This window comes from Bos grunniens, chromosome 6, assembly GCF_055505025.1.
Source record: "Bos grunniens cultivar Pamir isolate PY7600 chromosome 6, Bosgru_T2T1.0, whole genome shotgun sequence".
NCBI classification, from domain to species: domain Eukaryota; kingdom Metazoa; phylum Chordata; class Mammalia; order Artiodactyla; family Bovidae; genus Bos; species Bos grunniens.
The window spans coordinates 61,199,528-61,215,370 of NC_141170.1; the positions used below are offsets into that span (position 1 = coordinate 61,199,528).

General features: G+C 44.5%; 1 protein-coding gene across 15 annotated transcripts in view; it reads right to left on the reverse strand.

Annotated features, from left to right (window-relative positions):
* The window catches only part of TBC1D1 (TBC1 domain family member 1), a 225,689-nt gene that overhangs the window by 140,679 nt on the left and 69,167 nt on the right, over positions 1–15,843 (reverse strand). For 6 of the 15 annotated variants that reach the window (XR_015165489.1, XR_015165490.1, XR_015165488.1 and 3 more), the window contains exon 1: positions 5,338–5,925. The exons of 6 other annotated variants lie outside the window; for them this stretch is intronic. Coding sequence is in view for 5 of the 9 variants with exons in the window: in XM_086406155.1 (XP_086262281.1) it covers positions 5,338–5,910 (573 nt within the window). In the remaining 4 variants the exon portion in view is untranslated. Of the gene's footprint in view, positions 1–5,337; positions 5,926–5,978; positions 6,167–15,843 lie in introns of those variants that run through there. 3 more of the 15 variants (XM_086406160.1, XM_086406154.1, XM_086406148.1) reach the window with 3 other exon arrangements.

Genomic DNA, 15,843 nt, shown 5'->3' on the forward strand with positions numbered 1-15,843 from the left:
TTGAGTTCCATCCCAGACCTGCTAAAGCAGAACTATTTAATACATTTCAAAAAGATGCCCAACTGATTTGTACACACTGGTATACATGACAACACCACCTCTGTTTTCACAGAGTGTACAAGCTAAGAAGATAAAATACTTAAATAATTGCAATGCAAGATACACAGACTAGACCCCACAGCTACGAGAGTCTGGGGACTGATCAGTTTTGGTCTCTAATGGTTCCCACTATCGCAAGTAAAATGCCAACTCCTCTGAAGGGGTCTGTATGCCACGCACATCCTGGGCCCTGCACATCTGTTCAGCTCTCCCTCTGCTACTCCCTATAGCAGATTTCCTGCCCGTCTGACAAACAGCCTGTCACTGAGGCTCCTCCAACGTGCCTGCACGCCTCTGAACATGCTACCCTAACCACTTTGCACCCCTGAGCTTCCTGGCTACCTCCCCCTTGGGCGCCTTCGGGAGGGGGCAGGAGCCCCTCCCTGCTCTCCCATGGCACAGCACAGCTGGCTGATGTCTACCCTCCCCTGCCAGAGGAGCTCCTGTAGTTATTTTCTATCCAGTTCAGTATGCTCATCCAATGAATGAATGAATGAGTAATCAGAGATGCTTCAGAGAAGGTGTCACCATCAAAAGGACTCAGATGGTCAGAAATGGAAGATCAGAGAAGAGGCACATTTAAGGCCTAGATTGGATTAGGCAATCTATCTAGGAGAACAAACTATAATTTACTTTCTTTCTCATTATGAGATCTGCTCCAGGCAGTGTTTCGTTGTGGATTAGATGGGGTTTCTATCTCTGCTTTTCTCCCTTCTCTCGTTGAAAAATCAACCTGTGCCCAAGTTATTGTCATTCTCAGTAACCAGAGCTCCCCAAGCACAGAGAGAGGCTGTAGCCACCACTGCTCAAACACCCCCACAGGAGCTTGATGGGGGCCATACCAGTTCTGCTTAGCAGAGGCAGCAAATTTTTCAAATTCAAGGAGTGGTTTGGCTATGACAAGTTCTTCCCTCTTCATTAAACTCAAACATGCACTAATTAAAAGTAATTTAAATCTACAGACCAAAAAATATGGTAATACATCTTTTAAAATTTTCCATCTCAACCTAGGACATAATCTCAGCAACAAACCAACATCAGGCTGACTTTAAGCAAGACAGCAATACTGCCACCTATATACTAGCTATAGTCAGAGTCTCACCTTACAGGAAGGCTGCTGTGTACCAGTTAACAGAAGAGCAAGTCCAACTGGTCAGAGGCACCCAAGGTGGGCTGATCCAGTCTGCAGGAAACCTCAAAGGTAAGTAAATAAGCCGAATGCCAGGACCCAACTGTGCCTGCAAGCTGTGGTTAGCAGCAGCTGAGCAAAGAACAAATTGTGCTTGTATTCAATACAGAAGAAGCAATTTGCTACTCAGTCATTTGCACCAATCTCAGACACCGGGTCACAGTCATTCCAGAAGACAGAGAATAATTACATATCCAAGGCATCACTACCACCTCCTGAACCACACCAGCCTCCTAAGCGGTCCCCCTGGCTTCCCAAAGCAGACATCACTCCTAGCTTTCACACCCACAGCACTTAGAAGCAACCCCTGCACAGCACCCTGGAACCCTCTATAGTCTGGCCCACATCAGCCCTTCCTGACTCACGACCCAGCTCTCTCAGGCATCACCTGCCTTCCTCCTGCTGCTGTACCAGGCCCACCTACAGGCCTTGTTCCCTGCTGGCCCCTCTTCCTGGTACTTCTTTAGGGACCTATTACCACTCAGGTGAAATGCCACTTCAGCCCCAGGCACTCCCCACCAAACCTACCTTGTTAACTTTCCTTCCTAACACTCATCACCATCTGCAATTATTACAGTTATTTATTTGCTTCCTTCACTGCTGTCTCTCCTGTCTAGAATTTGAGTCATGAAAACAGGGGCCTGGTGTGCCTGTTCACTGCTCAATCTCAGGTCCTCAATCAACACCTGGCACATAGTAGGTGCTTAGTAACTAGATCCGTGTTGAATACATTTGTTAACTTGTTGAATGAATAATGGCTATAAACCCAGGTTCTAAGCAAGGTCAAAATAAGAAAAAGCCTGGTTTTACATAAAATATATATTAGTGATTGAGTATGAATTTACAAGAGGACTCCTTTCCTAATATATTTTTAAATATTACAAAGCATCAGTGTGTACACTTTTTAAAAGATAAACTTTTAGTGCAAAATGAGCTAACTCCTCCAGGGCATGAATAGTGAGTGCCTGGTGCACAGATGGCACTCACTAAGTATCTGCTGAATATATACAGAAGCATTGGAGAATAGCTTAATACAAGGCATGAGCTACATGAAACTCGACTTGGATTTGAAAACAGCAAATTTGGCTATATTTAGCTCCCATTTTCTATTTTATCTGACAAATTGACATGTACATTTTAAATCCACTAATTTGAGATACTAGCAGTAATCTTAGCCATTGTTTTTATAGGCAGTAGAGATCCAAGGAAGTTCAGAAAATTATCTGGCAGTTCTCTTGCTGTTAGTCTTCACAAACAGGGAAGTAGACGCATAGAAATACTCAATAGATAACTCAGAACTGCCAGGGATGTCTGTGGATTTAATATAAAAATCACAGAGCTTGAGAAATTTGTTTTTATTTAACGGTGTAATCTACATAAAAACTCTGGTATCCCTGATGAAAGACTAATCAAGAAATCATACCTCAAAAAAATACAATAAAATAAAGAAATCACACCTCCATAAACCTGGCTCCATTTTCAATATAATGCACACCTGCCTTAATGCTCCAAGACATGTCTAATATTTAAAAGGTATGTTAATTTTTCTTTTAACAGATAATCTCTTTGAAATAAAATTCTTCCCTATTTTGGCTTTATTCTTACATGATAAAATGACTCTCTCTACATGTTCAGTATTCACACACTATGAATGCATCACCAAAGAAAACCAAATTCAAGTTCAGGTCACCACCTGCATCAAGTAACAGACATCTACTCCCAAGTAACAGACATCTATTCCCCTTCTTCTTCGCTAACAGATGTTGGGCTGCAAATTACAAAAGTCAAATTAGGAATTTTTAATAGATGTGCAAGCGATTGTGTGAGGTGTGTGCTTGCGTGCATTTGTGAGATCTTGAAGGGTCATTCTAAAATCTAACATAAATGCACTTTGGGAGTAGGCACATTCTGTACCGTATCTGTGCCTCGTTTCTACTTTTAAAACATTTCCTAGTCTATAATGCAAAGTGTGTTAATGACTTGTCTCTTAACTGAACACCAAATAGGTTCCATAGAAAGCCATTCTTATAATTATAACCCGAAGAAATGAACTTTCAAACAGTAACTTCATATTCTAAAAGTGCTCACAGAATAACACAGTCTACAAAAATCAGTTATAGGGTGCAATTTACAATAGCACAAGACCTAGAAATGAAATACAAAAGAATAACATTTCTTAAAATTATGCTGACAACTGATAACTTTGCTCCAAAAACATTTCATAGTTGTTTGCTATTGTTCTGTAGTTTAAACAATTTTGGAATAACATGATTCAGAACTTAGATCAAGTTGGTCACATGCTGTTCATTTTTTACATGAACTTTTCAAAAGTACTGCCAGTTGTGGAAAGCTGACAATCCTTACAAAATCCTTGATTTTTTTTTTTTTTTAATAAGGCTTTGGTTTGCCGTTTTCAAAGTTCACCACACTCCTATAGTGTAAAGCATCTTATATTGTATGCTTTAGGAAAGTACATAAAACTATAAAACAGTATTAGCAGTAAGGTTTTTTTAGATTTACCTCTTGATTTTGAAATAAAACAAGTCTTTTTTTTTTTTCTTACTCCTTTTGGCCTTACAGTATAACAGTATAGTAATATTGGGTTGGCCAAAAAGTTTGTTTGGGTTTTTCCATGCGATGTCACCAAAAAACGAACTTTTTTGCCCAACCCAATATAGAAGCAGATTCAAATCCTCAACCTAGAATGAGTAACAGAATACTCAGGCAACACACCCTGAATTACTTTTTAAATCATATGACATTTTTAAACTTCAGCATTATTTGGAAAAGCCAACAAGTTATCACTTCAAGCCAGAAAATCTGGGCATTATTAATTTGTCTTCAGTACAAAACTGCTTCACAACGACTCAAAACACGTTTGAAAGTCACTTCACTTTTACTACTAGCTGTGTTTCAGCAACTGAAGATTCTGGTGGGCAAGAGGAGACAGTAAGATATAGTACCTGTCTAATAACTAGTGTTATCTGGTTCCTGCGTCTCTATTTTATTATCACTTACATGACAGGCAAAGCCTATCGGCCTCATATAAAGGTATTTGTAAAAATGTACTTTTAACACTCTAAAAGCACTGCATCATAACTAGACGTACCACCACCTATTATTTGTAAAGGGTCACAGAACGGCTAACGGGTTCTCTCAGTGAGTTTAATTTAATTGCTCAACCAACTTGCCATACACCAAGAGCGAGCCCTGCGAAGGGGCTGGCAGAGAGAGGAGCCCGCTGGACTCGAGAAAGGTGCCCCATTATCCCGCCGGCCTGTAGAGGCTTCAAGAGTTGCATCGTTCAAAGCACACAACACCTGGCACTCTGGGAGGATATTATTCTATCACTGCCTTCTCAAACTGGTGGGAACTCTAGAAATCCACTCCAATCCCTTCATTTTTGGAATAGCAGAATTGGCCTGGACTTGTAACGCTTAGTGATTCTGAAGGCGCCAATGTTCTGAAAATAAAACTTCAAAGAAATAAAAAACTTAGATTTAAAATTCAGACCCCCCGCAAACCTGCCCTTGAAAACCAGGGAGTTAAAGACAAAAGACAGACATCTTCTAAGCGCACCGAGTTCAGCCTCCGGGCATCCTCCGTGCACGGTCCCGACAACCGAGCACAAACCTGTCTGTATAGGGGAGGCTGACACGCGAGGTCCCGCCGCCTGGACACGCCTCGCGGGGAATCCGGGGCGCGCTGGGGGCCGCAGAAGCCCACCCGCCCGGTGTCGAGCCTCACTCTCCCCACCTGTGAACTGGCCGTGAGGCCCCTGGCTCTTTCTCCCCACAGGGAAGAAAGTCTAATGAATGAGAACCACCTGGTGAGCGACCCGGACCGCGCTGGCCGCTCTCCGGACGCGGTCCCCGAGCAAGGGGCGCCCCTCGCCGCGGTCCGATCCCACCCCCACCAAGCTGCAGACCCCCAGCGGCCCGGACGCCCGGCAGCCCCACGGTTACCAAGGTTCCCCGAGCCACGCCCGCCGGGACGCTAGCTCCCGGGCGGTCCGCTACCGTAACGGGCGCCGGCCCGACGCCGCCTACCTTGGCCACCCAGCTGAACAATGGTGACATCGCGGGCCGGGCGGCGGCTCGTCGCCCGCAGCTCCCGCTCACTCCCTCCGCCGGCCCGAGCGGCGGCGGGCAGCCAGGAGCGGGCTCGGAGCGCGGCGGGGCCGGGGCATGGCTCCCCCCCTCGGTGGTGGCGGCGGTGGCGGCGGCGGACTCCTCCCCGCTCGTCACTGCCCGGAGAGGTCGCGCCCGCGGGGCTGCCCAGCCGAGGAAAGGGAAGTGGGTGGGGAGAGCGGGGGAGGGGAGCGGAGGGGAGGGAGCGCGGCCGACCCCGCCCCCACCCCGCCCACCCCCACGCTCGCCTCGCGGCGGGAAGTTGGGACCCGCGGGGGTCGCCCTCCTCCGGGACGCCCCCGGCTGCGCGGGTATCGGGGGAGGGGTCGTAAACCCTGAGGGCTTAGGGACGCGGCTTTCTAGGCCTTCGGGGTCCGTTTGGCCCAACTTTGAAAAAACTAGGAATTCCTCTCCCAGAGGTTTGATGAAAGCCCCAGAGCCGGAGCCGACACAAAACCCGCCCAACTTTCCAGGGGTTACCCCCACCCCCATGGCTTTGCTTCCTAAACGCTCCAGATTGCTAGTAACAAAAGGCCTAGTGTTTCCCTAACTCCTAATACCTTTATATAATCAAAGGTGGTTTTCTTGTAGTCAGAAAACTCAGCTGTTGAGACTAGAAAAGGCACGGTGGAGAAAGAACCTTCAGTTCCTGCCAGCCTGGAGATTTCAGCAACGTGAGAAATGTTGGTTTCACCAGTTTTCTTCTCTCCAAGGCAAGATGATAAGCCGTGTAGTCACTTTATTGCTACAAAGGTTAAGCTGAGTTTCAAACTCAGACACCCAAGAGTTGCACATTAAAAAAAAAAAGAAAAAAGGCTAAAGGTCACAATGTGTAAATATAGATATATGTGTCATATGGAGCCACTCACTGAATGCCTCAGACCAAGTAGCCACCCTAGAACCAGAATTCTGATTCTTTCCTTTTTTATATTAATTGTGCCCTATCTTCATGGGGGGCTTCCCCATGGCTCAGTTGTAAAGAATCTGCCTGCCAATGCAGGAGACTGGGGTTCCATCCCCGGGTCAGGAAGATGGAGAAAGAAATGGCAACCCACTCCAGTATTCTTGCCTGGGAAATCCCATGGACAGAGGAGCCTGGCAGGCTACAGTCCCTGGGGTGGCAAAAGAGTTGAACATAAGTAGAGACTAAACAACAGTCTTCATGGGACATTTTTATGGCGTTTCCCAAATGCCTGTTATCTTGAGTTAGATGGGTATATTCATTATTTATCGCTACATGACAAATTACCCCAAAACTTAGAAACTGAGAACAGCAGTTTCTGTGGGTCAAAAATCCAGCAGCATCTTAGCTGGGCACCTCTGGCTCCAGGTCTGTAGCTGGGTCTGTAGGCATCTCAAGACCGAGCTGGAACTGAAGCATCCACTTACAAGCTCACACACAGTTGTTCCCAAGATTCAGTTCGTTGCAGGCTCTTGGGCTCAGGGTCTCAGTTTCTTGCTGCAGCATATGGTTCTCCCCATAAAACTGCTCACAGAATGACAGCTTGTGCACCCCCAGGATCTAAGAAAGAGCAGGTGTCCAAGAAGGAAGTCAATGGTTTTGTAAACCACAGAAGTGACATCCCAAAACTTCTGCAGCATTCAGTCTAATCTACACTCAAGGCAAGGGTATGAGGGCATAAATACCAAGAAGACCACACAAAAGGAAAGGGTGTCTTCTTTTTCTTCTCCCAGGTGGGGTGCATGGGAACAAGATAAATGATAAAGTCATGGTGAATGTCAAGAGTGACATCATTCTAACAAAGCCTACCTGGCTACTTGAAAAGAGCCTTCAGAGCATCTTTGTTGCTTAGTCGCTAAGTCGTGTACAATTCTTTTGCGACCCCATGGACTGTAGCCCACCAGGCTCCTCTGTCCATGGGATTTCCCAGGCAAGCATATTTGACTGGGTTGCCATTTCCTTCTCCAGGGGATCTTCCCAACCCAGGAATGGAATCAGAGTTTCCTGCATCTGGCAGGAATTCCTGTATTGGAATACAGGAATCTATTCCTGTGTTGGCAGGTGGATTCTTTACCACTGAGCCACCAGGGAAGCCTTTGGAACATCTTGCTGCTGCTGCTGCTAAGTCGCTTCAGTCATGTCTGACTCTGTGCGACCCCATAGACAGCAGCCCACCAGGCTCCCCTGTCCCTGGGATTCTCCAGGCAAGAACACTGGAGTGGGTTGCCATTTCCTTCTCCAATGCATGAAAGTGTAAAGTGAAAGTGAAGTCGCTCAGTCATGTCCGACTCAGTGATCCCATGGACTGCAGCCTACCAGGCTCCTCCGCCCATGGGATTTTCCAGGCAAGAGTACTGGAGTGGGGTGCCATTGCCTTCACCGTTGGAATATCTTCAGTTCAGTTCAGTTCAGTCGCTCAGTTGTGTCCAACTCTTTGTGACCCATGAATCAGCACGCCAGGCCTCCCTGTCCATCACCAACTCCCGGGGTTTACTCAAACTCATGTCCATCGAGTCGGTGAGTTAGGGAAGTGCTATTCTTTCATTCATTTCAGCAGTAACGTTCCCTAGAGGTGGAAAGGGGGAGTGCATTTGCAACCATCTAACTAAATCTTTCCGTGTTATCACATTACTTCCCCCAAGCAAGCAGAAGAGATAGAGCCTGAGAGCTCCATTTAAGTGAGAGCCTTTATGGTCCCTACAGCCTTGCTACTCAAAGTGTGGTCTGTGGATCAGCTGCCTCAGCATCACCTGGCAATTTGTTAGAAATGCAGATACTTGGACCCCGCCCTAATCCCATCCTACAGAGTCACAAGCTTCATTTTACCATGACTCCAAGAGGCTAGGATGCACATAAAGTTTGAAATGCACTAGAATATGAGACACATTGGCCTTAAAATAATGTAACTGCAAACAGTTGAGAGACCAGCTAAAACTGTCCCTCATCTCTGTGATGGTCTGAACTAGCTCAGCAGAGAGACACCTAGTGAGCTAAGGGAAGCAACATCATTTTGCTGGGAGTGGATGAGCAGCTGAGGACCAGCAGGACAAGCTGGATGGATGACAAATGTCACCCTGCATCATCACTCCAATCCCCAGCCTGAGCTCTATGAAAACGACTAGGATTGAGAAGCAACTCAAGGGGAACCCTGAGTGTACTCAGAGGGGAACCTGAAATGTACTAAGGAAACCTGAATTACCTCCAACCGACTGAGATAAACTTTCTGCTTCTATGGCAGGAGGCGGGAAGGCAAAAATAGAGAAATTACCTTAAATTTAGAAAATTGAACTTCTTGCCAAAAAAAAAAAAAAATTAAGACTAAATCCTGAATATGATAGAAAGGAACGAGTGTGGGCAGGTGAAATAGAGATATCCAGGCTTCACTGTTTAAACCTGGATCCAAGTACACACACATCAGGATGGAGTCTCCTGCAGTTCCTGGTTTGCACTTGCCTAAACCTTACATTGGCCACCTGATGTGAAGAGCTGACTCATCTGAAAAGACCCTGATGCTGGGAAAGATTGAGGGTAGAAGGAGAAGGGAACGACAGAGGATGAGATGGTTGGATGGCATCACTGACTCAATGGACATGGGTTTGGGTGGATTCTGGGAGTTGGTGATGGACAGGGAGGCCTGGCATGCTGCAGTTCATGGGGTCGCAAAGAGTCAGACATGACTGAGTGACTGAACTGAACTGAACTGAAACCTTACATGATTTTAGACTCAAGAGAGGTCTCCATCTGTTCCAGGTGTCCTGCTTGATCCAGGATTGGGCAGAATCACTCATTTCAAGGGAATCTAAGAACCTTTCTGATGAATGGACTTGATAGTAACATGTGGGGCTGTAAGGCTAAATATTACATGTATGTATGCACACTCAGTTGTGCCCAACTGTTTGTGACCCTATGGACTGTAGCCCACCAGGCTCCTCTATCCGTGGAACTTCCCTGGCAAGAATACTGGAGTGGGTTACCATTTCTTTCTCCAGAGGATATTCCCAACCCACGGATCAAACCCATATCTCTTGCATCTCCTGCACTGGCAGGTAGGTTCTTTACCAGCTAAGTTCTTAATTCCCTGCCAACATGTACTTTGCCAACAAAAACTCTGTTATAATCTGGAAGTTTGTTAAGGGGAAACTGTTAACATCAGACAAGCTAACAGATCTCACATTCAAAACGATTTTCCTTAAAATATTACATTTCCTCCCATATTAAAAAGGTATCCTCCTCTAAGAAATTGTATATTCCCCCAGGGAAGGACTGAACATAGAGGGGGCATGGATAATTTTTAATAGCTCCCCGGTGATGCCCTTTCAGCCAGAATTGAGAATACTTACAGACACTTACAGACAGAATAATCATTGCTCAAAGATGCTGATGGTTCTCTAGAGTCACCTGTGCTGTCAAGGCGGTTGGGTGAGGAAGGAGGGCAGATGATTTGGCTGTTTGTGGCAGGCTTGAATTCTCAAAGACCTTAAGGGGCAGGCAGGTCATATTCATGTGTGAAGAGGGCCAAGTGTGAGACAATAAGGAACAAATGAACTGTGGCAATGTGGAGAATGAGTACTCGATTATTAAAGCTCTCCACCCAGCCAAGCAAATGTGTAACCCGAATGAATTCAGCAGGAGAGGTGTTATTGGTGTTGACCTCTGGATTTACTTAAAACTTGGAGGAGTGTGGTGTGTGTGTGTGTGTGTGTGTGTGTGTGTGTGTGTGTGATTCTGTTTATTAGCCAGGATTGAGAACCACTTCCATAATTCTCAATCCTGGATCCTTTATTTTAAAAAATAAGTTCCGTGCTCTTTGGAGAGCAACAGGCTATCCCAATAATACTGAAGAGGTGTAAACAAGTAGGATCTACAGAACACCCAGGACCAATTTCCAGGTAAGTTTAAAAGGAAGCTTATGGCTTCCCTGATGGCACATTGAAGAATCTGCCAGCAATTAGGGAGATCTGGGTTTGATCCCCAGTTTGGGAAGATCCCCTGGAAAAGGGAATGGCTATTCATTACAGTATTCTTGCCTGGAGAATTCCATGGACAGAGGAGCCTGGCAGGCCACAGTCCATGGGGTCACAAAGAGTCGGACACTTTCACTTTCACTTGAATGTCTCATCATCTCAGTTTTCCTGAGACATTAAAGGAGGGCTAAAAAGAGGAAACTCAGAAACTGGAAGAGTTGCTCATTGACTAAACTTGATCATAATTTCCCAAATAAGCCTGACACTGCTGCCCTTTTGCCATGTTCCTCCTTTGAAAAGGAGCAAGGGGCAAGGACAGCAAAACCTCCTCAGAGTCCAGGAGGAGATGCTGGCAGGCTCCTCTCCCACACCTGAAACGTGGAGGGCACAGAAGTCGGAAACTTGCAGGAGCATGACCCCACTCTGCAGCCTGTTCCTCCCCACCACAAGACCCGGTTAAAAACAGAGTCATTGTCATACCAACTCCGGGAGGAAACTCAACTTGGTTTCAAGAGAATGAGAACCATTTTGCACTTGGTAACTCGGATGCTGACAGCAGTTACAATGTGTTTGGTTTGATTGTTTCTCCCACAACACTATGCTATTCTGGGACACCAGCTGAGCGTCCTACAATTCAACTCAATTCTGACATTATCTACTCCCACCCTAACTTCAGACACCAATTGCAAGTCCAGGTTGTCACCTGTGCTTCTGACCAACTGGTTATAGATTGGAGGTTCCTGCAACCCCTCCTTGGCTTCAGTTAATTTGCTGAGTGGTTCACAGAACTCAGAGAAACATCTGACTTACTAGAGCATCAATTTATATAAAAGGATGTAACTCAGGAACAGCCAAAGGAAAGAGAAACACAGGGCAAGTTATGGGGAAATGGGGTGAACCTCCCATGCTCTTTCTAGGCACACTACTCTCGTCAAATCTGTTACCTGTTAATCAACTTGGAAGTTCTTCAAATCCCATCCTTCTGGGGTTTTATGGAGGCTTCATACACAGGCATGATTGACCTCTTCATTGGCCTTTGGCCATTGTAATCATTCTCCCCCTCCTCTCTCTTCTGTAGAGTTCAGGGGGTGGGACCTTCTAATCGCAAGGTTGGTTCCCCTAGCAACCAGCCTCGATCCCTAGAGGACCTAGGGTCTTTCCAAAAGTCACCTTATTAACATAACAAAAGACACCTTTATCACTCTCTAAACAGGAAATTCCAAGGGTTTTAGTGGTTCTGTGTCTGGAAAGGTGGACAAAGAGCAAAAGTAAATTGCTTATTATAAATCACAATATCACAGCAACTGATCAAGAATTTATTCAGTTTGTGAATATTCCTTAGCACCTATGGAGTACAGCAACACGTGTCCTAACAAGGAATAGCAAAAATGATCAAACCCGAAGCATGCCCTGAATATGCATAGGAAGTAGCAGGAGAGAGTGAACAATGTCAAGGGAAGGGCCCAAGTGAAGCTCCGTGGAGTTCCAAAGGAATGAAAAATAACTTCTGGCCACAAAGGAAGAACCAGCGTCCTGACAGAAGACATCAGGACTTCTATGGATGATGATGAACGAGTGGGTTTTCCACTGGCATGAAGGATTGATGTTCATCTCTGGAAATCAAGCCATACCAGGACAGATAGGATAGAAGTCAAAGCTCACACTGCAGAAAGAGCATTTTAGTAAATGGCAGTTTGGAGGTGTGTAGTCATGCCTCTCTGGCATAAAAGTTTGTTTCCAGAAAAAATATTTTCAAAGGATACTAGCAAATCCAGAAATGTCATGAAAAAAGTGTCTCCTTATGAACTGAAAACATACGTCCATGAAAAAAAGCTCGTATATGAATGTTTTCACAGTAGCATATTGTAATGGCTAAAAAGTCGAAACAACCCAAATGTCCATCAACTGACAAATGGATAGTGTGCCCACACAAAAGAATATTATTTGGCCATAAAAAGTGATAAAGTACCAATGCATGCTACAACATAAATGGACCTTGAAAACATTATACCACATGAAAGAAACTAGACACAAAGAACTATATATTGTATGCGGTGGTGGTGGTGGTGGTTTAGTTACATAGTAGCGTCCAGCTCCTTGCAATCCCATGGGCTGGGGCCTGCCAGGCTCCTCTGTTCATGGGATTTCTCAAGCAAGAATACTGGAGTGGATTGCCATTCCTTTCTCCAAGGGATCTTCCCTACCCAGGTCTCCTGCATTGCCGGATTCTTGACTGACTGAGCGGCCATGCTGAGACATATATTGTATGGTTCCATTTATAAGAAATTTTCAAATAGACAAATCCAAAAAGACAGAAAGTGGATTTGTGGTTTACAGGGATTGAGAGGAAAATGAGGAGAGATTGCTAATGATTATGGATTTTTTTTTTTTGAGGTGATGAAAATACTTTGGAATTAGACAGTGGTGATGGTTACACAATTTTGTGAGTATACTAAAGCCCCAAATTCCATGGCCTGTGAATTACAGCTCAATTTTTTAAATCCCTCTATGTGATGATGGTTTAATGACTTATATAATGTTTAATGGTTTAGATAAATTAATTTCCTGAGCTTGTATAACAATGGAACCTATACTTCAAAGGGCTAATTTCAGAATTAAATGAGATACATATAAAGCACACAGCCTGAATCCTTGCACATAGTAGGTGCTCAGGAAATGTCAGCTGATGTTGGGGGGTGGGGTGGAGGAGGAGAAAGAGGCGAAGAGAGGAAAGAAGAAACTTGAGCGATGGCAGCCGTAACTGTTGTAGCTTAATGATGGGTATAAGTAAGTCTTAGTCTCTCAGTCGTATCCGATTCTTTTCGACCCCATAGATACTGTAGCCTGCCAGGCTCCTCTGTCCGTGGGATTCTACAGGCAAGAATACTGGAGTGGGTAGCCATTCCCTTCTCCAGGGGATCTTCCCAACCCAGGAATCAAACCTGGGTCGCCTTCATTGCAGGCAGATTCTTTACTATCTGAGCCAGCAGCGAAGCCAATGATGAGTATGTGTGATGGTTAATTTTCATGTGTCATTAAGAGCTGCCCAGACAGCTGGTTGACATTATTTCTGGGTGTGTCTGCGGCATTCGAGTTAAGAAGGTCACCCTCACCAATGTTCGGTAGACATTATCCCCTCCATTGAGGTGCTGAATAGAACAGAAAGGTAGAGGAAGGAGGAAAGCGCTCACTCTCTCTCTCTCTCTCTCTCTCTCTCTCTCTCTCGCTCTCTCGCTCTCTCGCTCTGCCTGAGCTGAAACCTCCATCTCCTCCTGCCCTCAGACCTCAGTGCTTCTGGTCCTCAGGCCTTTAGACTCAGACCAGGATATACTTACATCATCAGCCCTCCCAACTCTCAGGCCTTCAGACTTGTACTGAAATACACCACTGGTTTTCCTGGTTCTCCAGCTTGCAGACAGCAGATCATGGGGCTTCTCAGGCTCCATAACCACATGAGCCAGTTCCTATAATAAATCTCCCCTTATATAGCTCTCTAATATACCCTATAGGTTCTGTTTCTCCAGAGAAGGCTAATACAGCGTGACTACTATAAATACAGAAATAGAACACAAGTGATGGGCTGGAGATCTCACGCTCATGGCTGGGTTTATAGACAAACACTTGAGAGTAAAGAAGAGATTGTGTGTTAGCCAAAACTAATTCTGGGACAGGTGGGCCCCCCAACATCTCTCAATATTTTCCTCTCCCTTTTTATGGGTTGCTATGTCTAGCAGTATGACTGTGCTCCACTTGTTACTTTCACTCTATAAGGCATACCGTGAATCGTCCAAGTTTTGCTGGTTAATTCCCGTCATTCTGGGCAGAGACTTGGTGTGCACAAGCATTACTAGCCTGTCACACTTTCAGAAAGTTCAGATATTCCTTCCTAAGAGATGGATTCTGCTCACTCACACTGCTCATCCATCATTTCTCTTCCCTGAACATCCTGTGTGTCATTACCTATTGACAGCTCTTGCTTTTTCTCAAGCACAAACATGTACTCACATTTTAAATGATTCAACATAGGGTCTCTGGGTGGCAAGACTGAATATCTGAAGACCAGCCTCAGAGCAAAGGATGCTCAATAAACTGGTGAATGAATGAAAGAAAGTACAGAGTGGAAGAATAAATCTTGTGCAAACATTTAGATTTAGACAACAAATTCAGGGGAAAGGCTGAAGAACACTCTACTTTGATAGAGCTGTGTCAGTGTTTAAATTAAGGTCTCTAACGTTATGTTTTGATTTTGTGCATCAAGTTGTAGTTTCTTATTAGCCAGAGTAACAACAAACAAATTTAAAAGAACATTTTTAAATTTCTTAAGCGCCAGTCACCTTCACTACATTGCAAAATTAAAAGCTGGTTGAGAATTCCCTGGTTGTCCAGTGGTTAGGGCTTTCCTGGTAGCTTATACAGTAATAATGTGCCTGAGATGCAGGAGAACAGGGTTTGATCCCCAGGTTGGGAAGATCCCCTGGAGAGGGAATTGGCAACCCACTACAGTATTCTTGCCTGGGAAATCCCTTGGACAGAGGAGCCTGGTGGGCTACAGTCCATGGGGTTACAAAGAGTTGAGCACAAATGAACAACTAACATTTTCTTTTTCTTTCCAGTGGTTAGGATTCTGTGCTTCCACTGCCAGAGGCTTGGGTTCAATCCCTGGTCAGGGACTGCATGCTATGCCAGAAGGTCAAAAAAGAAAAAAAAGCTGGCTGAAGCCCTGCTAGAAATTCTAAGTCTTGCAGTGTAAAAAGGGAACCACTGAACTTGTAACTCTAGAGCTGTATGGTGAACCAGACAGTAACAAATCCCTCCAAGAATAAAGCTCACATCAGTGAACTTTCTCAAGATGCCTTTTTTTCTCTCAGTACTCAGCAGTCTAATTAAAACAGAAACTTCCTTTATGACACAAAGTTCTCTCTTCAGTAGAAAGAACAATCAATATGTCATTGTGACATTTCACAACTAGCTAAATTAATATATTTTGCTATTTAAATTTCTGTTCCCATCTCAATATTTTCCTTAATATATGCAGTAACTGTGTTCACTTTTTAGCTGGTAAGGCATTCCAAAAATAGAAACAGTGTTTTTCTATTTTTAGCTCAGTCTGTAAAGTTTAAGCAAATAATCTTCTTTCCAAAGTACTCCACACACATGTTTCAAATTCATGGAAAAACCCAGTGGCAATGAGCTCATAAAAGAAAACAGTGAAAAGTTGGAGTCAAAAGATTTTTGATATCCTCACCCTGTGTTACAACTCAACATAGACACTCAGCTTCCAACTCAGACATTTTAATTATAATTTCTAATAGGAACATGAAAAACACTACTTAGTACAGCACTAATTACACTGAAAAATAACTTCTTTTTCTACACTAAAAGTTATGTTTCTCCTTAAAAAGTAGACTAAAAACCATCAGTTCCTACTTCCTGGTCAAATATATTAGTGAATAAAAATCACACCAAGACTTCCTTTCCCCCTTTTCTCATACTAAATCA